The 25,926-nt window shown below is 40.4% G+C and overlaps 1 protein-coding gene across 2 annotated transcripts; it reads right to left on the bottom strand.

Annotated features, from left to right (window-relative positions):
• Positions 1-553: 553 nt before the first annotated feature.
• LOC124266204 (ATP-binding cassette sub-family E member 1-like) lies at positions 554-19,968 on the bottom strand. 2 transcript variants are annotated; one of them, XM_046701010.1, is made up of 16 exons: positions 19,830-19,968; positions 18,038-18,182; positions 17,487-17,572; positions 16,999-17,096; positions 15,107-15,224; positions 14,129-14,266; positions 13,275-13,344; positions 12,837-12,933; positions 10,600-10,850; positions 10,024-10,173; positions 9,294-9,425; positions 7,574-7,743; positions 5,514-5,656; positions 4,258-4,380; positions 2,946-3,057; positions 554-1,332 (listed from the first exon to the last, which is right to left on the bottom strand). In XM_046701010.1, the coding sequence occupies exons 2-16, from the start codon at positions 18,168-18,170 to the stop codon at positions 1,285-1,287; spliced, it is 1,869 nt and encodes a 622-aa protein (XP_046556966.1). In that variant the 5' UTR covers positions 18,171-18,182; positions 19,830-19,968; the 3' UTR covers positions 554-1,284. The 2 variants fall into 2 exon arrangements, with proteins under 2 accessions (XP_046556966.1, XP_046556965.1); XM_046701009.1 differs by having other exon boundaries at positions 19,834-19,968.
• Between the last annotated feature and the right edge of the window lie 5,958 nt (positions 19,969-25,926).

The following is a 25,926-nucleotide window of genomic DNA, read 5'->3' as shown; positions in this document are numbered from 1 at the left end:
AATCCGTTGGTAGATGACCAGATGGTGGCCACATGAATACGTGCAAACACCTAGTTGCGTGTACAGCAACATGTAGTAAAATTGGACAAAGTACTGTGACTATGTGTCCCAGTGTGAATGGGTACCTCGTAAGGATGAGAAAGCCGCAATAACTCGGTGCGCCTAGTAGGCAGCAAGAGTTGTATGATCCCCAGGGAGTTGAGATTGAAAATATGATGTGCCGTTGTGATGGACATCCAATGATCGAGGGAAAACAAAGTACCTTTGAGCAGTTATACTGGACATCAGCAGTGCGAGTGCCAGTACGTGTGCGAGTGCGTGTGCGTGTGCGTGTGCGTGTTATTTCAACTTGTGTAAACTCTAAGTAAGAGCCCGTGAGAGGGAATAGTTTTATGTTGCTTTTAGCAATACTCCAGCACTCTATCATGGTGGGGAACACAAGCTAACACTTTAACCACTTGAGCAAGAGATTATTTTATTCTGATACAAAGTGGGAGATATCATTTTCTCCACAGTCTATCAAAGTCTTCTGAAATAAGAAAAACACCAACAGTTCAAAGCTGTATTTTATTTCACCTGTCGAACCCAATTCCCTATTTTGAAACGATTTCTTTCATATCACAGAAGTTCATCCTGCTTCAAATGTACACAAATTTAGAAAATGGAATATTTCTGTGAAACAGTTACAGTTGAAATTGAATATCTGTGCTGTGATTCCACCAATGTGCCGGACAACTACCCCAAGTCTTAAACAGGTAAAATATGCATTATATATTTACAAATATAAATTTTATTTTACAATATACATCATATACACAGCTTTGATAACTGATACCTTTCGATCTAACCAAAATTTCTGACATTGTTTCTAAATTTGGAAGTGCAATCTTTGAACCTCAGCTACAAGCACATAACTCTTCAATCGAGCACGACAGCAAAATACTTGGCTAGATATATAGCCAATGCACTTTAAGTTACTAGTGAAATATCAATTTGAACTCTAGCAGATTGACAACCAAATTCATCTGTTCTGTACAATATTTGTAACTCATTTGATAATGCTCTTTTAAGGCTAAGTAATGCCAGTTCCAGAGCTTAGAATGTCAGAGTTTAGTCTTCTGCCCCGTACAACTTCAACAAGTTGAGCATAATAAGTTAGACAGAGGATGGACATCCTCTTCAGACCAGCCACCCCAAGGGTTGTCTCCCCTTGTAGCTAGGTGGTTGTCTCCCCTTGCAGCTAATGCTGCCACTGGGTATGTGGAAATGTGGCATTTCCACATCTCAGTCCTCAAGGAAGAAGTAGTTCCCTCCCTTCTTCTGTTCCACATCCTGAAGAAAACAATTTGTGCCGTAAGGTATAATGTTACTGCCTGGTTAATACAGTGGAAACCGCCTAAGTAAAGACCGCTTAACTAAACATACCGGATAAGTAAACACTTTTCTTTGGTCCCGGCAACTTTCTTCATTAATTATCACTATTAGAGTCCGGTTAACTAAACTCGGATAAGTAAACAATACAGCTTAACTAAACGTCTTCTCACGATCCCTGGAAGTAAATTACTTAACAAAAGAGACTGGATAACTAAATGAGCGATCACCACATAATCCGACATGAGGGGCAGTCGTGTCAGTCTCCAGTCAAACAAACATCCTGTTTACAGCTCGCTGGCGTCAAGCAGCTGACAATACACTGACAACTGGAGGCCATCCCTGATAAGTTGTTCATTGTTACATATGCATACATATACATGCATATGGTTGTCATTTGCAGGTTTTTATAAGTTTGGATAAGTAAAATACCTGATAAGTAAACAATTTTTGGCGAGTCCCTTGACCTTTTACTTATCAGGTTTCCACTGTATGTGGAATTGGAAGTAAGAGTACTTCTAGACATCTTAACGACAGCACAAACAATAATCTAAACATTGATGCATGTGGGTTTCTATTTATTCCTAAAAATGACACCACCAGAGTTTGTCAACACGACTGTTCAGTCGATATTTTTGTCAGGACATTGCAATCTGGTTTTTAATGCCACACTAAACCATATTTGTCCTGTATTAGATAATGTTGGAACCAGGAAACCAAACTGACAATGTCATCATGATACAATTGGATAAAATTAATTATATGCTGGCAACCAAGTCACAAAGCCTGACCTTCAGTCAGTCTCACAACAAGTATAGCTTGATGGAGACTTATTTTAACCCAGAATCCTCACAGACCTAAATAGGAGTGTTAGTCTACTAGTGGTGGTTTGATTAATTGAAATAATCAAAGATTGGTCGCAGTGCCTAAACGACCAAGCAATCGATTGTGTTTTCTCATAATCGAACACAAATAACACTTGTTTGCATCAACAATATTTTACAAAGGGTTGGTTTTGACTGTGTCATTAAATTTACATTTCATAAGCACTACAAGCTCGTTCCAAGTCATGACTGAATTTATCTTAAAGAATCCAGGAAATCTGTGTTCCTTCCATACTAATCATCCTTTAAATATGCGAAATTTGCCAATAGATTTTGTGCAATTTGCAAAAAACCCAAATTACTACATGTTTTTTCTATATTTTTTGTGTGTGCATTAACAAAGATAACAGGAACATTTGATAAATGACGCTAACCAATTATTTTCGATGATTGATCGTTGTAATGAAGCAGTCATCAATCATGAGATTTTAACCAATTCCCAACACTATTGTCTACAACCACAAAAGCAAAGACTTGTGCTGTGGAACCCTGCACTAAGAATAATTCAAGCTGTAACCAATGGTAGCCAGTAAGTGTTTAAGCCAGTGACAGTACCGATCGATATAACAATACACAATCAACCCAGTTACAATGAGGCTGACCACTGGGGTTTTTGTCAATATAGTTGCCTTGTGTGTAGGACCAATGCCATCATGACTTGAAAGCCCACCACCAGGAACAGACACATACCTTGACTGAATGCCGCTTGTTGATCCTGGGCCGGAAGTTGTTGGGGTCTCTTCTGAATGTGATCTCCAGGGACATCAGGAAACTGTTCATGCCATTCAGGAGGGACTGGGGGCTGAAATAGGAGACCATGACACATCAACACTTCATGGTCTGGAGGGTATTTACATGCTAATCAGACTTAAAAATAACAAAACATTTCATTGAAAGAATAGTGGCAAAATATAAGGAGACCCTCTAAAAAGCCATCAGGCTAACATTAGATGAACTGTATATTTGATTTATAGTCAGCAATATGATTTCAGGAAGGGAATGACAGTCAGGGCCAGATATCCAGTGGTTGACATGGACAGCCTTTGACCTGACTCAGTAGTGAGTTTTTTGTTCTTTTTTTCCCCCATCACACCCAGTATAACAGTTGCAATGGAATGAGATGAGGTGAGGTGAAATTGGGTTTAACATTGTACTTGAGAATATTTCGCTCATATGACGACGTGCATGCGTGTGTATGTGCGGCTGCTTGTACTAGCCCAGACTAAAGCTGGTTTTATAGTGCTAGCCCACTGAGATACCATGCCGCAGTGAAGCATGAATACCCCACTCAGACACATTATACTGACTCCTTGCCAACCAGTCCTTGTTGTACCCATTAATGCCGAGCGCCAGACAGGGACCAACAAGTACCCATATTTTCGAATCCGACCTTCCACTCTAACCACTTTTGGTATGGCCGCAGTCGAGGATTGAAGGTCCAGCCTAACCTTCCGCTAATGAAGGTCTTGCCTACCCTGGCCATGCAAGGATATACTAATGAAACTTGCCACCCTGGCCATGCCGAGGATATACTAATGAAGGTCTTGCCTACCCTGGCCATGCCGAGGATATACTAATGAAGGTCTTGCCTACCCTGGCCATGCCGAGGATATACTAATGAAGGTCTTGCCTACCCTGGCCATGCCGAGGATATACTAATGAAGGTCTTGCCTACCCTGGCCATGCCGAGGATATACTAATGAAGGTCTTGTCTACCCTGGCCATATGCCTAGGATATAGTAATGAAGGACCATGCCGAGGATATACTAATGAAGGTCTTGTCTACCCTGGCCTTGCCGAGATATAGTAATGAAGGTCTTGCCTACCCTGGCCATGCCGAGGATATACTAATGAAGGTCTTGCCTACCCTGGCCATACCCTGGATATACTAATGAAGGTCTTGCCTACCCTGGCCATGCCGAGGATATACTAATGAAGGCAACTGAAATACATTGAGAAAGCTACCGGAAGCACATTCCACACATATCTAAGTTCTACTGACCTGTTAGCCTTTGTGTCCAAACCCGGATTTCCTTCAAACACGATGACTCGGTCGGCGAGGTAGGTTGCCATGATGAAATCGTGCTCCACAACAAATGCAGTCTTCTTGGCGTGGAGAATAAATCTGGATTAAGCAAGGCAAATAAAATTACACAACCATGTTGGCTATGGGTGACTGCAAAAGGAAGTTCTGATCCATTCCTTATCCAAAACAAGCTTAAGACCAAGATCCAAAGATCTGCAGACGGTTTCAAACATGGAGGAATTGTTGGTGCTGCATGAACATGGAGTACTTTCAGAATGTCAGGAATCAGGTGTTTCCATATCATTAATATCATAAATTAGGAGTAACAAATATGTATAGTACACTCACCGATAAATTACAAAATAATTTATATTCCTAATTTATGATATATACCATACAGGAACACAAAACTCAACATGTCCTACACTGGTTCCTGGAGCTGGCTATTGATAAAATTAGTAGAGATGAATATTTAGTTTATGATAATCTATCTCTTCGATAATATGAAGGTCCTATGAAGTAATGATATGCTGTAGTGAACTAAAATCAACTCACATATAGTGTACCTAATTTTTTATTTCAATTGATTTAACATTCCCATGCATTTAAAGGGCAGTTTACAGGAGAGAATTTGGTACCAAAACAACAACTTAAGATTTTTCTGAGTTCAACAGAATTTGAAATAGTCTTTACATTTATGCTAATAATACAGGTGGTGTAAAATACAAATTAACATTTTCTTAAACAAATAAATGTTGAATGTTTGTGTTACTTTACTTAATTATCGCTTCTTTATTGAAGAAATATTAATATAAATGTTAAGGCTTGATAAATAAGTTTCCCGTCATGCATGCACATCTTTATCACAAGCGTCCACTATGGTCAACTATTTGCTGTCGATTGTTGCAAATGTTTATCAGTTTTGTGCTTGAAAAGACAGAAGTAAACCTTTCATTACTTTAGAAAGGGTTTATTACAGAACTTGTAGATCTGTTGGTATGTCTTACCAACAAGTTTACAATACTGTAAACAAATCAGACAAGAACTAAAACATGATATAATCATAACGTAATTTCAAGAACCTTTTATGTCTTGTCAAGAGTCTGGTAAAATGTATATTACTGTGCATCCTTTGGTCTGGAATATACATTGTTGCTGCATCCATTCTATACAGGAGGCACATTTCTGCGTCGCGTAAAACCCTTAATACATAGTATCTTCCTAGAACTAACCTCTTAATGACTTTGGCAGCGTGGAGACGCTGTTCGGAATCCAGGTAGGCGGAAGGTTCGTCTATCAAATACACATCGGCAGGTTTTCCCAAACACAAGGTCAAGGCCACACGTTGCAACTCACCACCAGACAGGTTCTGGACCTGTGGATCACATGAAGCAACATGAAATATATTAATAATAAAATCACAAACATACTGATAATCATTATCCTGGCCAACAGAGGAAGTGTTGAGACTAGATATTTTTTTTTAAAAGAATAACGTATTTGCCTCATTTTCGGGATAAATCTATCAGCATTAATTGCTAAGATTTTCTTTATAATCACAGGCAAATATGTACCGGACATCTTAATGGAGACTTAAATTTCCAAGATACTACTTTGAGGGCAGCTGTCCAGGAAAGAGCCACTTCTAATGTGTACGGACAGAAAGCATGAGCGAGATGGGTTTATGGCTGTAATTGGGGCTTGGAGCAACAGTATTCCTTTTGACATCAATCTGTATTTGCTTGAATGTGAGCTGCCTTTCATTTAGGCCGTGACATTCTGGTAAACATTAAACATTCTCTTGACTCAATATATTTTTGAACATAGCCTTCTGACACCTATACCAGATAACAAATTTGGCTTAATGAAGTCATGAACAATGGGATTACACTTTCTCAGTAAAGTACAGATTCTACTACTTTTGTTGGGTTGAGTCCTATCTGGGATTCGTACCCATGCCCTCAGAGTCAGGCACCTAATCGTCAGCACACAAAGTGGGCCATCTAACCCACTCAGCCACCACAAAAATGGAAGTCGGACAACTTGTAGTCTAATCCACGAACTTTGTGTACCCCTCTGATAATATACAACATAAGCTGCACTTGACCACTCTCTAAATGGCATTGTGTATTCCTAGTTTTCGGTCGCCAGTTTACACTAATCCAGGGATTGGATTATAAGCCATTTTCTGAATTTAGAATGGGCCACTGTCCTTGTATCAATAGTAAACTTCAAAATTTTAATGGGCCATTTTTTATTCTCATGTGCAAAATGGCCCATGGCCCCTGCCTTTCCCAATCCCTGCTATTCAGACAGATTCAGGAAGTGCTAAAATTCAGACCACTTTCTAAATGGCATTGTGTTAGACTGATTATGTGACCTCACCATGCTCACCTTAATTCATTCAGCAACACATTCGGTTGGTTATCGACCTTTACTTGTTTGATACTACATCAGGACAAACTTGTCAAATCATACCTGAATATTTACCTCCAACAGGTAATCCTTCCAATGAACGGACAAAAGTTCTCACTAAATGTTTATCAATGCATCTGCCTCATTTTCGGGATAAATCTATCAGCATTAATAGCTTAGATCTTCTTTCTAATCATAGGCAGAATGTATGTATGGTGAGAAAATATTTGTTCGTTTTGCTCACGTCTATTGTAAGATTTTGCTAACAAAATTATGACAATTTCTTGTAAAGATATCAGTAAAGAGTAAGAGAACGGTTTTAACACCACTTTAAGAAATAATAAAGCAGTATCATGGCTGTTTACATCATAAATGGGTTTCACAAATAGTACCCATGAAGGGAATACAATCAAGGAATTTGGTGTGATGAGCAAATGCTTTAACAACAAGCCTACTCCTGGATTCACAATCCTAAATGAATATGTGTCTCGTATTGGGTGAGCAAAGGCATGTGTTGCGCAACCCTGCATCTAGCAAAATTCAAGCCAGTCCAGTGCTTGCAGTTCAGTTTCATAGATCTAACTTAATAGATCTACCAATATTGTTCATTACAATCCTTAAACTCCTATGACCTGTAAGTATTAAATGATTTGACGGGTGAAAAGCTGATGTGGTTGACAGTGGATCACCTGTATAAAACGACAAACTAATACAGATTCTCCTGGTAAACAGGGCACCTTCTAATGTTTCCCTGTTTTGCCTCATTTTCGGGATAAATCTATCTGCATCCATTTCTAAGATCTCCTTACTAATCATAGGCAAATGGTAAGTTTCAACGGACTCCTGTTCCGCAACAAGATTAAAGATAAATCTGTACCTCCTGGTCAATGATGCTCTCTATCATCAGGGGTTTCATGACATCCGTGACGAACTGGGGGTGGATGTAGGCATCTCGGATCTTCTCGTGAAGGAGCTGACGGACTGTACCCTGATGCTTAGGGCTGATCTTCTGGGGTTTGTAGCTGATGTTCAGGACAGGGGTCCTGCCTGGGAAGCAAGAATACAGAATAAGGCATGTAAGAAGGCTCAGCCAAATATTCTCGCTAAATCCGACCTAGCTGTGAAGAAAGCAGGTTTAGTCAATAAGACATGTGATTGATATGAGCACCAATCACAATTAATCACGTATGACAATGCTAGGGACCCAGCCTTACAAACAACATGGCAGGTTGCTGTCCCATCATTTGCTCACAATGGCCACAAAAATTGGATCTTCTCCCTAGCAAATAGTTGTTCTGGAGTTAGCAGAAATGTACAAAATAGCCAGGAATCTGTTTTCCATGGATACATAACCTTTCTGTTCCAAGTGTCAATCTCAAGACCTTTGGAAAAGAATTTATACATAGAGTGATCCTTCACTGGTCGACTCAGTACCAATTGACCTTGGGAACCGTCCTCTTTATGAGTCCAGTCATCTTGTATCTTTTTTTTTTTTTTTTTTTTGTATCTTATTAGGGCTGTAACGAATACACTCTGTTGGTCAGATTCCAGCTATACTATATGTATTCAGTTTCGATGTTAACGGAACAATTCAACGTTGGAATTAAAGGTTGCGAAGAAGCTTGAACTGTTTCTGGGATTTACCTCGGATTTCAATCTATTTGCCACTGTTTTGCCACATTTCAGATCATTTTTGCCACATTTCAATCTATTTGCCACTGTTTTGCCACATTTGCCACTGTCCAGCATAATTCAATCTATTTGCCACTGTCCAGCATAATAGGAGGAAACATTTTGTTCTTATTTTCAGATGCTCCATAACACTGACCAATATCGAAGTCAGATTCCAGCTATACTATATGTATTCAGTTTCGATGTTAACGGAACAATTCAACGTTGGAATTAAAGGTTGCGAAGAAGCTTGAACTGTTTCTGGGATTTACCTCGGATTTCAATCTATTTGCCACTGTCCAGCATAATAGGAGGAAACATTTTGTTCTTATTTTCAGATGCTCCATAACACTGACCAATATCGAAGTCAATGCAAAATAAAGCCTCTTCCTGTGTTTGGTTCATTACAGAGGAATATGGGTCAGCTCAACCAAACTAAATTTGTTTACCTATAACTATATTTTAATGATTGGTTTGTTCAACGCCATGCTCAGCAGTATTCCAGCTATATGGCAGCGGTCTGTAAATAATCCGAGTTTGGACCAGACAATCTAGTAATCAACATCATGAGCATCGATCTACACAACTGGGATACGATGACATATCTTAATGAAATGGGAACTAATCAATATCCATTCATGAATTTATAATGAGTGAGTGAGTGAGTGAGTGAGTTTGGTTTTACGCTGCTTTTAGCAATATTCCAGCAATATCAAGGCGGGGGACACCAGAAATGAGCTTCACACATTGTACCCATGGGGGGAATCGAACCCGGGTCTTCGGCTTGACGAGCTAACGCTTTAACCATCAGGCTACCCCACCGCCCCAAATTTATAATGACAATTATGCAGACTTGTTGCCACAAAGCAGGTTGAGATAAATCCCTATTGATACTCCCCAAAATGTTGGATTCTATTGTTCCCTACCTCCTTCATCAGGCTCCAGCTTCCCTGCCAACATTCGGATGAATGTCGTTTTGCCAGTTCCATTCTCCCCCAACATGACAATGATCTCGGAGTCTGTGAAGGCACCTGGATTGATATTCAGCTTGAAGGATCCTGTAGGTGAAGAGTGCATGTTACTATGGGACAACCTTTCAGCAGCATTCATTGCACTTTTAAAAAAACAAAACACAGCTCGTTGATCTTTTATCCCATCAAGATTCCGTCTCTGGAAGACAGTTTGTACTGTGTTACTTATAAGCTATGTCATGAAGGTACTAGGTAACACACCACTGACTGAAACATTTCCAACATATTGGTGAGTTGAGGTGAAATTGGGTTTAACATTGTGCTTGAGAATATTTCGCTCATATGACGACATGCATGCGTGTGTATGGGAATGTGCAGCTGCTTGTACTAGCCCAGACTAAAGCTGGTTTTATAGTGCTAGCCCACTGAGATACCATGCCGCAGTGAAGCATGAATACCCCACTCAGACACATTATACTGACTCCGAGCTGACCAGTCCTTGTTGTACCCATTAATGCCGAGCGCCAGGCAGGGACCAACAAGTACCAAATTTTAACGTCTTTTGGTATGACGCAGTCGGGGATCGAACCCGCGACCTTCCGCTATCCGGGCGGACGCTCTAACCACTACACCGCGGAGGCGGTCTCCAACATATTTCCAGAGACAGGAAATCTGTACAACTTACCCAGTTTCTTCATCATGCAGGGGTAGTCATAGCGACACACCCTCTTGATCTCCTCCTCAATGGCTGTTTCTGCTACCTTGAAGGTCAAGGACGTTTCTCGGAATCGCAGGTTTTCCGTTGGAACAAACCCGTCCAAGAAAATGTTGATACCTGAAGTAGACAAAATGTCCTAAGTACAATAGGGATCAAGATGAATATAGTCTCTGCTGACAATCTTTGAGTCGAAGATGAGACTAATGAACAGGCAAATTCCTTGGAGGGGACCAGCTAAAACCAAACGATGTTATTACTAAAACACAAATCTATAAATACTACAGGCCTTCTTTGCTGCAACAGAAATCAACATAATACAATTTATTCAAAAAGTACAACAAATATCGATTAACAAGGTGGCAACATTATCACATATACAACAACAATATTAGAATTTGAACGACAATTCTAAAGATTCTGATGGTGGTATACCATATGCAAACTACAGGACTGACAAGCCCAGATTACTGATTCTTGGGCAAGGAATTCTAATCATTGTTCACCATGGTACTGGTACGGCTGAGACAATACGAGAATACTAACCTTCCCTGACACTGAAGGGCATAGTGACCACACCATAGGCCCCAGGTACACCATACAAACAACAGATGAAGTCGGACAGATAGTCTAACACGGACAAGTCGTGCTCCACCACGATGATGTACTTGTCTGAAACTGGTGGATGAGGAGGTGAAATTGGTTTTACGTTGTGCTTGAGGCTACTATGGATGGTCAGGGCAGCTTTTAACCTCTGCTTCACGTCCAGGTAGCTAGATGGTTCGTCAAACATGAAACTGAAGAGAAACACTTCATAAGGAACTATCATTCGACAGAAACACAATGGATATATTACCGACATTAAGCTGATGTTCTATCTGTATGTGAACAAACATGGCCCAAGAGACTTGCTAACCATGTGGACGGTGTGGCAAGTTCTGTCTTTCCTTGTTTAACACCGCAGTCACTATTACAACTAAACTATGGTGGCCAGTAACTTAGGTCTGGAAGACAATCAAGTGATTGATATCATGAACATAAATCTTGGATTCAGCAATTTGGATATGCTGACATGCATGATTGTTTCAAAAAGTCAGTAAAAACATTATCCCGACGTCTCCTGATGACAAGCATGGGTTGCCAAAATCCAAATCTAAATCCAATCTTCACACAGCTAGAGTGGCACACTGGCATATTCAAAATCTAGTTCCAAGCTGTGTCTTACAGAGGTGAGGTGAGGTGAGGTGAGGTGAGGTGAAATTGGGTTTAACGTCGTGCTTGAGAATATTTCGCTCATATGACGACGTGCATGCGTGTGTGTGTATGTGCGGCTGCTTGTACTAGCCCAGACTAAAGCTGGTTTTATAGTGCTAGCCCACTGAGATACCATGCCGCAGTGAAGCATGAATACCCCACTCAGACACATTATACTGACTCCGAGCCGACCAGCCCTTGTTGTACCCATTAATGCCGAGCGCCAGGCAGGGACCAACAAGTAGCGTATTTTCTGCACTATTACCCGCATCTTTTTCCCTCTAAAACTGCGGGTTATGCGGCAGTGCTGGTTATAATCCAGAGCGGGTTATGTGTGGATTTTACACGGAGAAAACAAGAGTTTTTAGGAAGTGTTATAAAATACCCTGAGAATGTAGTCGTTGTATGTGCTATTTAAAACGTGACTTTCAATTTCAGGTATGGACAAATCGAGCGGTGTATCAATAATATGACAGTAGATTTGATTTATGAATAAAACAATCCTGCTTGTAACTGTTGTGAAAATGTTCAAAGAGCATACAATGCCGTCCGGTAATTCCGCACGCTTCAACACATCAATCGCAACACTGGCTGGACGCTCGCCATAATGTCGGACGTGTGCAAAAGGGAAAACTTTTTGTCGTTAATTACGTGAATCAGCAATGCTAATACATACTTTATTGACTGCAAAAGTTTATAAATGGTACTGTGAATTTACTTCCGTGATTATTTCATTTCTAAAACGTATAAAAATAGCAATCGACATTTTGCCATGGAGGTGTTGGGTTCTTGTATGAATATTCATCAGGTCACCATGAACTTGTCGCGACATGTTGGTGGGTGTGGCAGGTATTGTTTCTACTGGCTTAATTTGTGTGGGTGTGGTATTTTCAGCCAATCACTTGTCTATACCAAATTCATGGCGGGAAACCCCGACTGATTGGCACGTGGTAGGTCGCAGTACACACTCCGGCGCAGCGAAGTTTATCATTTATTTTGTAATAACGACAATGGATTATTTTTATTATTCAGAAGAAATCATGATGATTTATCCCAAAGATTATTAAAGTTATCTGAAACACGAATTTACTACAATATTGTCCATTCAGTGCGGTCTACTTCTAAAATGGCGACGCGACGCATCCGTAAGCCACACGATGTTCAATCGGTCAACGACACTAATAGTGACAATTTATTACTACAAATAATATGGAAAAAAAGATATAACAAAGAAGAAGGATAACAAATTATAATGATTTTGAAAACTTCTTGAAGGCAACTCCCAATAAAGGTACGCTAGATCCTGGCTACTGAAAGATAGTCCGCGTCTTACTTTTAATTTTACACTGAATCGCACAAAAGGTTGCGGGTAATAGTAAGGTGCGGGTAACTCCAAAATGTGTAAGACTGTGGTGTGGAGTAAGTGCAGAAAATACTCCAAAACGTCTTTTGGTATGATGCGGGTAATATTCAGGAGCGGAGGTGGTCTGTCTTACAGAAACATCAAGCAAAGCAAGTTGAAAGCTTACATGTCTGCTCTCTGCACACACACAATAGCTATAGCAAATCTCTGCAGCTCCCCGCCAGACAAGTCCTCTACATTCCGGTCCCGTACATGCATCAGATCTGTAAGCAGATGGCAACAATCAACACGGATTTCTTTTTCTTCGCAAGAATATGATTCTGTGACTAGTGGTGTTCCGATGATCGAAAATAATGGAAAATCGATCGAAAGATGGATAAAAAATAATTATTGATTGTGTGTGTGTGTGTTTTCACATTGTACAGGCTTTTCCATAAAAATCATCATCACACACACCCACCCCCCAGCCATAAATTATGAACAGTCCCAAATAATGATGGTCAGAAGTGGAAGCAGTAGGTTTGGGTAAAAATACGTACCCAGCTTAGTTTTGTGTTCAACAGTTATGTAGCAAGATGCGTGTAGTGTATAGTAAGTTACGTACCGAGCTGGGTGCAGATGTCAACCTGGTTCTCCATCTCATCTTTCTTGTCCAGCAGCATCTGAACCGCTCCCTGTTCACAGCAACACACAGAACATTAACTGCATGTCTTCCAACACAGCAACTCAAGCATCAAACATTCCAGGGAAAGTCTCATACCAAGGTTTGTCCTCAATGTTCAATCAGAATGTGAACAGCAAATAGATTAATCCTCGACTTTCCTCAAAGTACACCCTCAGTATGCCCTCACATACAGCAAACAATGAGTGAACAATGATAAATTGCATCAACACAACCTTTAGAAACAAAAGAAGATAAATTTACAGATTGCCATTGTAAATGTTTATATGTCTGGTGATAGTCTGGCAATAATGACTAATGTATAATAAGCTACAGTTTACATGAGCTGGTTCATAACATTGTCTTCTACACCACAGAACAAAGTTCCCAAGTCAAACTTTAAAGATGCAATATCATGAAACTGTTCATAATGGATACTATTTGATTGTATGCAAGGGTGAATGACCACAGTCTTATTTTAACGAGTCCGAGAAACAAAATGGCTGGCCTTTTTCAGTCCTCTGCCAACATGATAAAATATCAGTCTCTTAGGTCAATTATCTAACAAACCAAAGAAACTTCATACAAAACCAAAATACAAGTTAAAGATCAGACTGATATTGATATTTATAACAAAAAATCTAAATAGATTCAGATCCACCTAGAATTGTGTATACCATTCTTTTTATCTAAATCAGGTAAAGAATGAACATTCTTGGCAGAAAAAATCATTCATGACTTCAGAGATGGGTGAAATAGGAAGTGACACAGCAGGCATATACTGCAAGTGAACCCACCTTGACAGCCTTAGGGATCTGGTCCACGTACTGTGGTTTGATGAGGGCCTTGAGATCATCCTCCAAGATCTTGGTGAAATAGTTCTGTAGCTCAGAACCTCGGAAATATGTCAGGATCTCTGTCCAGTCGGGGGGTTCCTGCAACATGATAGTCTCAAGGTCAGCTTTAAGATAACAAGCCAAAATATTAGATTCACTTGAGCTGTCAAATTATTTCTTCCTAAAACAATCTTAACAAAATAACAAATAGAAAATATAAAGCAAATACATTTCCTGTTGGTATTTTGGTTAAAACATGTATTAGCATTACATAATTCTTTTTTCAAAGGGAACATCAAATCAACCATGATGTTATGATGTTCATTAACATGAAATGCAAATACATGTTGGACTGGTTTCACAAAATTACTCCTGTTATCATGATCTATCCAAACCCCCGATTCTCGAGCCCAACCACCCATCTCTCCAGCATGTTCCATCAGCCTCATGTCTACACAGGTATCTTCACTCTACATCAAGAATGTGAACAGCATCAAATCACTGGCTGCAGATTGGCTGGGGTCGACATTTCAACTCTGGTTGGCTGGTATGTTTTACAATTGGATTAGGGAAACAGTTCTACATTCCACTTGATCATGATGTCATACCCACCTCAAGCAATATATCATGCGCGTATCCAGAGGTGGGGTGCGGGGGTGCGCACCCCCCAAGAGTGTTCCAAATGTACTACATGTTAATGCCCAGGGTTCCGAGGATTGGGGTGCACCCCCCACCAAACAAAAATCCTGTATCCGCCCCTGTATATACTACCAGTACTAAATCTTTTGTCAAAACATTCTTTCATACTGTTGTCTCCCTGTTCATTAAATTCTTTTGAGTAATATATATCATGTAATCAAACTTGAAATCCCCTCCATGCTACTGCTATCTATTGCAGTTGATACATCCCATAATAGCAATAAAACACAATGGTCTTACATTAAATCTTCCAAGATTTGGCTTCTGTTTTCCTGCAAGGATTTTCAGAGCAGTTGACTTTCCAATTCCATTTGTCCCCACCAATCCCAGAACTTCTCCTGGTCGAGGAATGGGTAATCTGAAAGGAGAGAAGGAATAACTACACCATGCACCAGTTCCTGGTCTTAAAGAAGAAATGAATCGGTGATTTAAGAGACATTACATGGGAATCTCAAGTGGGCTTCATTGCTGGACTCTATCAATGGCCCAAAACGATTACCTGCCTTCAGGTTTCACCAAAAAAAATCAAATTGTTTACTTGTTCACTGAAGATGGTCCTTTTCATGTTTGAATTGATTGTTGCTTAATATGTTTAATGTCCCTCAGAAATATTCCAGCTACATGGTGGTGTGCTGTAAATAATCGAGTCTGGTCCAGATAATTCAGTGATCAACAGCATGAGCTTTAATCCATGCTAATGGGATACGATGACATGTGGCAACAAAGTTAGTGAGCTTGAGCCTGACCACCCATTACCATCAGTCACCTCTTACAATAAACATGGGTTGCTGAAGACCAGTTCTACCCTGGATCTCCATGAGCTGGACCTTTTATGAAACAACGCTTAGGGTCTCAGTCCTCTCAGAATATCAACTTGTTCATTATTAGACCTATGTCACACCCACCAACTTTAACTAATTATCTAAATGCAATAAAATGCTTTGACACTGTTACAATATAATATAATACTTGATAAGATTAAAACATACATACATTATCATTTATATCATATCAATCATGGGAAAATCTAAATGACATTTTTCAAATTTTCAAAATTTCAATAAAGCCTCATTTTCGGGACAATAGTGTCAACATTGTAATTCTTAATATGTAATAATCATTGGCTTGATGAAAATTCAAATAATAGCTTACAAAAAGGGGACAGGATGGATGTACCTGTGCCAAGGTGTGCGAGTTGCACGTGTGAAATTGAAAGTTCACTACACACACTGGATGATTACATGGCTGTTCTACCAGCAAGTGGTCCCCCATCCACATACAAAATAGCGAAAAGTAACAACAAAATAACAATCACTTTAATATTAAACAGCTTTTTCATTTCGGTGCCCCAAATTAGTGTTAGTGAGCAATTCATCGGTCTCAAATGAAATCAAACGGACTGTAGTTGCCTCTTACAATAACCATGGGCTGCAGTTGAACTCTATCCAAAATCTTCACTGGACACCCTGGCACTGTCACATTGTGAGGTGAGGTGAAATTGGGTTAACATCGTGTTCGAGAAGATTTCGCTCATATGTCGACGTGCATGCGTGTGTATGTGCGGCTGCTTGTACTAGCCCAGACTTAAGCTGGTTTTATAGTGCTAGCCCACTGAGATACCATGCTGCAGTGAAGCATGAATACCCCACTCAGACACATTATACTGACTCCGAGCCGACCAGTCCTTGTTGTACCCATTAATGCCGAGCGCCAGGCAGAGACCAACAAGTACCATATTTTAACGTCTTTTGGTATGACGCGATCGGGGATCGAACCTGCGACCTTCCGCTCTCCGGGCGGACGCTCTAACCACTGCATCACGGAGGCGGTCCCGTCACATTGTGATTGTACAGTATTTGACAAAACAAAAGACATCTAAAGACTAGTGACATACAGTATGCATTACTGATTCTTCTACCTTTCATGAAAGCCTCATTTTCGGGACAAAAGTGTCAACATTTTGATTCTGAAAGTGTATTAATCATCGGCTTAAGATTCAACATAAGGACTTGTTGACATGGACACGAGACAATATGAAAATGGTCATATTTTATTGCATTTAACGTTTACTCCGACAGGAAGCATTAATGGCGCTCCATTTGACATTTCTGGGCAATCTACAGTATTCTTACCTGTGTAATTTGAAAGAGTTGGCACTATATCTATGTGTTGTTTCTTTATGTAAATTGCTAGGTAAATTGATGATTGACAAGGCTTCAAATGGACATTTCTGAAAAAGAGATGTTTACGCATCAAGAACATTTCGTTTCATAATTAACTATAAAATACCTGTCTCACTACAAGACAAAAGAGAAACTATTATCTTTAAAATGTTCTTGACCATGATGTCAGTACAATATGAAAGGAAATAAAATTAACAAAATATCATAGGCGCATGTGCATTTACATATAGTGAACTTATTCAGACAGCTTTAACAAATATAACAACGAACATTTGAATGTAAGAATAATAAAAGATTTTATCAAAGATGCAAAACTGCATCACACAAAAGATGCATGCATCACACAATACATTCTAAGAGATTACTTGAACGGGTTAAAGTTAAGTGTTCCACATACCATGTACACAAATGACCATACAAACAAAATGTGGACTCACCTTTGCACATATACCACATCCTATACACAGTTCTTCTGAAATAAAGGCTATCTTATCTGCTGGGGTAACTTCAATACATAGTTTTCCTGAAATCAAAGAGAAAGGAAATAATCAAGAAATGTGTGCTGCAAATGCCACTTTAATCCTATATTGTTCTATGCCCTTCTTGCACAAATGGTTCACATATGGTGCATAAATCTGTCACTGACATGTTGAAAATGGTTGACACGAAGTTCCTAGCCATACAAGTGTATCATGCGATCTTGTGTAATGACATTTTATCATAACAATTTTTAAATTGCATTTATGCATGAACGTTTGACATAAGCATTAAGACTTTCATGTAATTGGTTCTGTCATAAATACAAGACAGGTTACCTCTACAAAGCCATAAAATTAATTAATGTCATTACACTAACTGGAAATTTATAATTCCAATTTGGGAATTTTAATCACATTTGCGACAGACTCAGATCCGAATATCAGCCAGTGTAGAAAAACACCTGCAGGAACAAAAATAATTGTGGTCATTCTAAAAAACATGCTCTTACCCATTCGAACCACTGGACATGATTTCTTGCACTCCTGTCGACATTTCTTGGGTTTGCACTTGTCATTGTTGACAATGGCTATACGTGTGAGTTTGTCGTCACCCGACTCCTTGTTATCTTTTCTTTTCGACATCTTCGTCAGTTACTGCAAAATGCCATAGGGATGTTATGGTTTAGTTTGTTTCCCCAATAATCATACCAAACCTTTTATCCATCATTTATCAATAGTAAACAGTCACAAAACTTCTCACCACAACAAGAAGTTTAATGTCATATGTCAATACTCAAGCAATAATGTGACTGGTAAATAAGAGATTTCAAACTGGACAACCTTGTAAATAATGTCACCGACAAGTCACTCCATAAAGGTGTGATATCACAAGACATCAACCAAAACTCTGAGCCACAGCTTGCTGAGGATTCAGTTTAACCTGAAATCCTGATGGCATCCAGTTCAACAAGAACTGAGTGTGGTTTAACACTGCCTTTAGCAATATTCCAGCAATATCACAAGGTTTAACAAGGAACATTAATGACTGCACTCCCATTCTCTCACTGCTACATATCAGGATAATCAGATAAACGATCCCAGGAGTGAAAATGAATGCGATAATGATTACATGCAACAAGATCTGTGTTCGAAATTTAGCATGAAAGCAAAGGCATTCTTGTTTTAATAAACTTTAGGCATGTTACATGTGTTAAACAGTCACAAATTTAAATACTTAACGAGAAAAATATCAAAAAGCCTTCACGCTATTTATCAGTTATAGCAAAAAACAGCCAAACAGTTAATAATTCAGGTGATATGGACATGATGGAAAACTGACAATACATAACATCAGCAAGATGGACCTCAATGACATATGGAGATTACACTTCTATATACATAACATACATTCTAAATACTTACATATATGAATACATGACATAACAGGAAAATATGACAAAAACAGTATCATTTAGTGTCAACATAAATATTGAAAATTGTCAAATACTGGGCTGCAAAGCACGTTTTGATAAATAACTTAAAATGAATGCAAGTTGGATATGTTTTAGAAGTTCAATACTGACCGAAAACTATCCTGCATACAGCCTGTGCAGAGCCCTAATACTTATAGTCTATATATGCTTACTTCGTGTTCAGCATGACAAAAATATGCATCTGACCATGTTGACACGTCCGCGACTTCGAATTGAATTTTTTGGTAAAAAACAATAGTTCAACAAACGTGATAAAGTGTAATTTTTCGTACACTGACTTAGTCACAGTCATAAGTTTGTGTTAACCGGAGTTAACTGTATCTGAAGCTGTTGTGTTAAGAATAATAGATTGACGTAGTCTGTCAATGTATTCCATATGGTACGGTTGGCTTGAGGTCGCTTTTTTTTCCAATACTACATATGTTTTAATAAATCTTCGCTCCATCCACCATAACATTTCGCAATATTTCAGTCACAGTTTGGTAAGAGTGTAAATTAAACATATAATATATTGACACTTCTCCCAGTCCGAATCCAATCTGTCATAATACCAGACGGTCGAGGAAGTCGTCGTTGGAACTTTACATCAAACGGTGAGAGAGAGCAAATAGTCCGACGTTGCCTCTTCTGTCCGAGTCAAGTAAACAAGATAAAGAAATTGCTCACTATCACACTCGATGCTGACTTCAAAGCTGGTTCAGTGAGAAGACAAACCACGTGCAGACATGACCATATGCCGGGATAAAAAAGTAAAAAAGAAGTTATTACCACATTCACACCACTACATGGTACATAAAGTAATTCTTACATACACAGGTACGCCCAATCCGGGCGAACTCTCGTAGTTAAGATCAACAGTTGTAAGTCTGAATTGATTTTCTTCGGAAATGCGACAGTATTGTGGTCAAAATGGCGTGAATTTCCACATGGTGTTGCAATGGCGGGGAGTGCGCTGTCTTCTAAGGGATGTAACTCATGTTAATACATGAATACCGCTAAGGAACAGAATTCATCTTGAAGATTTCTTGTTTCTGTTTAAAGAAGTCACGTAGAAGTGAATACTGGCAATGTGAGCTGACAATGATATAAAATATTGTGACAGTGAGTGAGCATTGTTGACATATTCCAGCTACTAGGATTTCACGACGGCTTGTAAATATTCAAGTTAATTTGGACTACTGCAACAATGATTAAAGGCCCACGTACGCCACTGGGGTCTGATGACTTTCTATCGGGGCTCAGAGCCTCCTTATGGTGGATTGCAAGTTTGGGATACTCGACTCGGAATCCCAGGAATGGTAACAGGACAGTTCTGTCCCAATGGCGATTTCACAATAATTACACTGTGGGTGATTCATATACATTTTCACAACTAACAAAACTGCTTCAAATGGACAGTAAACATTATCGCTGACTTGGTTGACACATGCCATTGTATCAGAATTGCGTAGATCGTGTTCATGCTGTTGACCACTTGATTGACTCGTCCATAATCGATTATTCACACACCGCCGCAATATAGCTGGAATAGATGAGCGCGGCCTTAAACAACAACAACAACAGCTATATAATCAGTGTTAGGGAGGTTCCTTGTACATTTCAAAGTGCACCCAACACTCGTCTATTTGTGCATTCTGGTACAGCGTTAACACACGAATATGATTCCTAGATCTGAACGTTTTTCAAACCGAAAGAAGCCCCAGTAAAATTTAGCCATTTTTGCTTTCTGAACAACGTGCGTCCGCGGGGTTAGGGGATTCAGAGAGAGAATTGGGGACCAGGAAGCCATGCTCGTTAGACGTGACAGCACCAGCAAACCATCCTCGTTAGACGTGACATAGACACCGAGAAGCCATGCTCGTTAGACGTGACATAAGCACCAGCAAGCCATGCTCGTTAGACGTGACATAAGCACCAGCAAGCCATGCTCGTTAGACGTGACATAAGCACCAGCAAGCCATGCTCGTTAGAAGCCATGCTCGTTAGACGTGACATAAACACCAGCAAGCCAATCATGCTCGTTAGATGTGACATAAGCACCAGCAAGCTATGCTCGTTAGGCGTGACGTGACATAAAGCACCTGCAAAGCAAGCATGCTCGTTAGACGTGACATAAGCACAGCAAAGCACCAGCAAGCCATGCTCGTTAGACGTGACATAAACACCAGCAAAGCACCAGCATAAGCACCAGCAAAGCCATGCTCGTTAGACGTGACATAAGACAGCAAGCCATGCGTTAGACGTGACAGCAGCATAAGCACCAGCCATGCTCGTTAGACGTGACAGTGACATAAGCACCAGTAAGGTTTCAGGGTCGGTGACTTTGTTCCTTGTGGCATCATGCCCGCACGGCGTGGGGCATTGCTCATACTATCAATCACTGGTTTGTCGGGTCGATAATTTAACATGTGGCTGCAATACTGATGTGTTCGTCGTTATACACAACCATGTACAACGGATTTGTAAGTTGTACTTTGCATGTTTAATCTTTTTTTTATTCTTTCAGTAATTTGTTTGTCAGTGTGACGTACAGAGAGTAGTTCGCAGCACAAGTCCAGCTATATGACGGCTGCCTGGTAATAATCCAGTGAGTGATATTATGAACAACCATCCATACCGTCGGGGTACGATCACACTCAATGAACTAAGTTACCTTTCTGACTGCCCGACCCCTTTATCCATTAGTGAGTTCATATGTTGCTGGGGAGCAGTTGTAACCCGGCGTTCCCACAGGTATATAAAAATAATATATATAATTGCTGATAAGATATTTAAACAGCAGCTCTGTGAACCATCTCCAATGGAACAGGTGATGCAGATCCATATTGTGTTACTTTCGGACGTCTAGTGTTAGGATTTATTAAGGTGTGTGTGTGTGTGTGTGTGCATGCGTGTGCGTGTAAATGAGTTGGGTTTTGTGCGTGCGAGTACTTTTTTACCCAGCTTGGTTCCTTGGGTTTGTTGCGCCTGCGCTACGTCGGAGCGTAGCGCAGGCGCAACAGACCCAAGGAACCAGGCTGGTTTTACCTACTTTGGGTGGGGTTAGATGAATGAGTAAGTTTTACGTCCAGATCTTCGGCGTGACCAGCGAACTCTCTAACCACTCGGCTACCCCATCGCCCCCAGAGGACGAGGGGGTATATAATGGGGATATTGATTCCCTTGTCAAATTGATTGATATCGATCACATGTGGTCTGTTTACAAAAAAACCATTTGATCTGAACGCCACACTATGTGTAGATGAGCGCAAGCTATAATCCTAAGATACTAAAATGCCAAGAATGTATACGGATAATTGCAATCTTTTTAAAACGGTATTTTATAGTTACACTTGCCTCCATCTCAAATGTTTGGCGTTGATAACGAATACGTTTTTCAGTCGATGACTTTATACGTCCTTGAACGGGGGATATGTTTGAGGTTGAAGTGACACCCTATATCTCAGCCCTCAACGCTGGGCTTTCTTGAGTGGAATGTTGTCCAAACCGGTCGCACTCAATCACTCAACGCTAAACAGACAGATGGGAAATATACTGCAACATATTTTCATTAAGCCGTTTCATCGCATTTATCCACGACTGTATGTTCTGACAATTTTGCCTGATATATGGTTTGAATAGTTTTTAAAGAACACATCCCACATCTGCTTTGACTCGCATGTATCATATTAAACTCTTAAACGATTTCCTCTGCACTTTCAGTCGTAAACAATTAACACAGTTTTCTCCAATAAACAAGAAATCTCAATTTCGTCATGTCATCACCCCGACTGTCCATCTCCCATGACGATGTAGCAGTTTCACACACTGCAGATAAATTCAAATTAAAATCTCTTCCAACTCGAAATGTTGCTTGGAAACGTGCTCGTGAAGTTGGTTGGAGCAAGTCTAACAAGCATTGCCCTGACAACTGAGAAATGCGTGGAACGTGCGGTAGTTGGCAGACTGGCTGGGTTTCTGAGGTACGCCAGTCGTTCACTGACAGCGTGGGTAGACCGTTACCTGGGCTTCCCGTGGTGTTATCTCGTTGGAACTTCTTGGCGCTCTCGCTGAGTCAGAACATCATCATGTCGAGATGCACTCTTTTGTAACCCGACTTAACCACGCCTGTTTATACTGTTCTCCGACTGAAGACTGGGAGTGAGTGAATGAGCTGGGTTTTCCCCACTTTGAGTGAGTGAGAGACTCGAGTTTTACGCCGCTTTCAACTTCAACTGCCAGTGATACAAAATGTTAGGACTGACAAAAAAACCCACAGCCAATGTACATCTTTATAGTTATGTCTTATAATCCTAAAAAATATATTATTTTTTTATGCATTTTGTAAATTAAGAAAAAGTGCACGATCTGCTTTTAGTGAATTTATAAGATGACTGTAAAATCCAGACATTGTATGGATTGCCAAGGTGAATCATATACGAACAACAACAGGGCGGCCGGACACCACTTATTGAGCAATCATAACTTTAAGTAATAAGTATTTAATTGTATTTTATGTTTTCGGTGTGTGTGTGTGCGTGCGTGCGTGCGTGTTGAATGATTTCCTCAATATGATGCTGGCCTGTCAATCCAGTGATTGATGTCATGAGCACCACTTTATGCAATCTGTTTATGATGCACATCAAGCAATTAAAGTCGCTATTTGACATTTTAAAAGTTGATTAATGATACCTGTTGTGTATTTGAATCTTATACACAAGGCCGTGGCCGAACAGAACACAAAATACCATGACTTCTACGTCGAGCGTTTACTCAGGAAGTGGGGGTTACAAGCAGGGGTCCCCAAGGGACGGAACTCTAATCAGCTTGCCGCTACCGTCACATAAGGCTGCAGGAGTTGTCTCCCATACATGTATCTGCCACACAAGCCCATACACTACACCATTCCCCTAAGTTTTCACCGCTGGAAACTTTTGGTTGCTCCTACAAAATTGCAAGAAAATTTAACACAACTGGAATATTGAAAACTGACTAGAAGCAAACTCTTCCATTTGAACAAATTAAAGTCTTTAGCAGTAAACTGAAATGTCCATATTCTTACTTTGAAAGGAAAATAGCCTAATTTGGGCGCTAATATTTACTGATAACACTGACAACACATTTACAGTCTTTTCACTTCTCACACTCATATCGAACTGGAGGACGTCGATCTCGGGTAGGGGTAACGCCTCTCCTTTAGTTCTTCTGCATCCGACACCTGCTTCTGGTTGACTTCAATTTCCACTTTTGGTTCTGTCAACCCCTTAGATCCCACAAGAACACATGGTTGCTGTGCCATCACTGTGCTTTCTGCTGATCCCAGAAACACTGACATCTCCGGGCTACCTTGTACTGACTGTCGTGAAACTTCCAGACGTGGTCTCATCTGGTCAACATGTCTCTTCCACACCTGTTGTCCGACGGAACATGATAATTCCTATCACCCAGTCGTTCCAAAACTGTCCCCTGTACCCATCTTGAGCCTTGAACTCCAAAGTTCAAAACAAAGACAGCTTGTCCCACATTGAAGAATCTTGGCACTTCAGTTTCTGCATCATCATTTTTGATCATCAATCCTTCTCGTGTCGGTCTCAACGCTGATAACCTAGTTCGTAATGAGCGCCTCATGAGCAACTCAGCTGGGGTCTTCCTGTTGCAGCATGGACAGTCGTTCTGTATGAGAATAAGTACCTCTGCAGTTTGTCATGAACATCACCTGTTTGGTTTTTCATTTTCTTTAGTGCCATCTTGAAGGATTCCACAGCTCTCTCGGCTTGTCCATTAGTAGCTGGGTGGTTTGGCGCTGTCCTAGTGTGACGAATGTTGTTCCTCCTCAAGAATGTCTGGAATTCTTCAGAGGTAAACTGTGCCCCATTGTCGGATACAATGTGCTCTGGAAGACCAAATGTTGCGAAGATTTTTCTGAGATGCTTGATAGTGACTGTGGCTGTGGTTAACGATAATGGAATAACTTCCATCCATTTGGAATGTGCATCCACCACGACTAAGAAGAGTGTCCTAAGAATGGTCCGGCAAAGTCGATATGAAGTCGTGACCATGGCGATGATAGCCACTTCCAACTTGTCGGTGGAGCTGCTGCAGGTTGATTTGCTATCTCCTGGCAATCAAGACATTGTCTCACCTTTTCCTCAATCTGACTGTCTAGTCCTGGCCACCACATGATTGATCTGGCCACCGACTTCATTCTGACCATTCCTGAATGTTCACCATGCAGCTCTTCCAACAGTGCCTCTCTGAAGTCACTTGGGATAACTACTCTTGTGCCCCATAAGACAACACCTTGCTCCACACTCAGTTCAATTTTCTCTGGAAATATGGCTTCAAGTCTGTTTGATCTCCCTCAATATACTGTGGCCATCCTTCCAGTGTGAGCAATCGAACTTGTCGTAACACTGGGTCTTTCCCAGTTCCCATAGCAACTTGCCTTGCAGTGATAGGCAATTCTTCGTCAAACCTATTGATCAGAAGGATCAACTCACTGTTAATGATCTCCACTGTCATCTTGCTCTGATATGAGGGGCAGTCGTGACAACCCATCAGCTGGAGCATTCTGCTTAGAGGTTCTGTATTCAATCTCGTAGTTGAATGAAGCAAGTATCAGTCCCCATCTTTTGATGCGCGATGCAGCCATCACTGGAGTTTCCTTTGAAGGCGAGAACAATCTCAGTAATGGACGATGATCTGTCACCAGCGTGAAATGACGTCCCAGCAGGTATTGTCTGAATTTTGACACTCCAAAGACAATGGCAAGTCCTTCTTTTCCAACTGTGAGTAGTTTTGTTCTGTGCTGGTCAGTTTTCGAGAAGCGTATGCCACAGGTCTCTCTTCGAATTGATGCGGTGCTGCAGCACAGCTCCAACTCCGTATGGTGAAGCATCACAGGATAGTACCAAAGGTTTATCAAA

The sequence above is a fragment of the Haliotis rubra genome, unplaced genomic scaffold (genome assembly GCF_003918875.1).
Source record: "Haliotis rubra isolate DU_JTF1 unplaced genomic scaffold, ASM391887v1 Scf124, whole genome shotgun sequence".
In the NCBI taxonomy this organism is placed as follows: Eukaryota; Metazoa; Mollusca; class Gastropoda; order Lepetellida; family Haliotidae; genus Haliotis; species Haliotis rubra.
The sequence above is the reverse complement of the archived record's forward strand: the minus strand, read 5'-3'. Positions and strand labels throughout refer to the sequence as shown.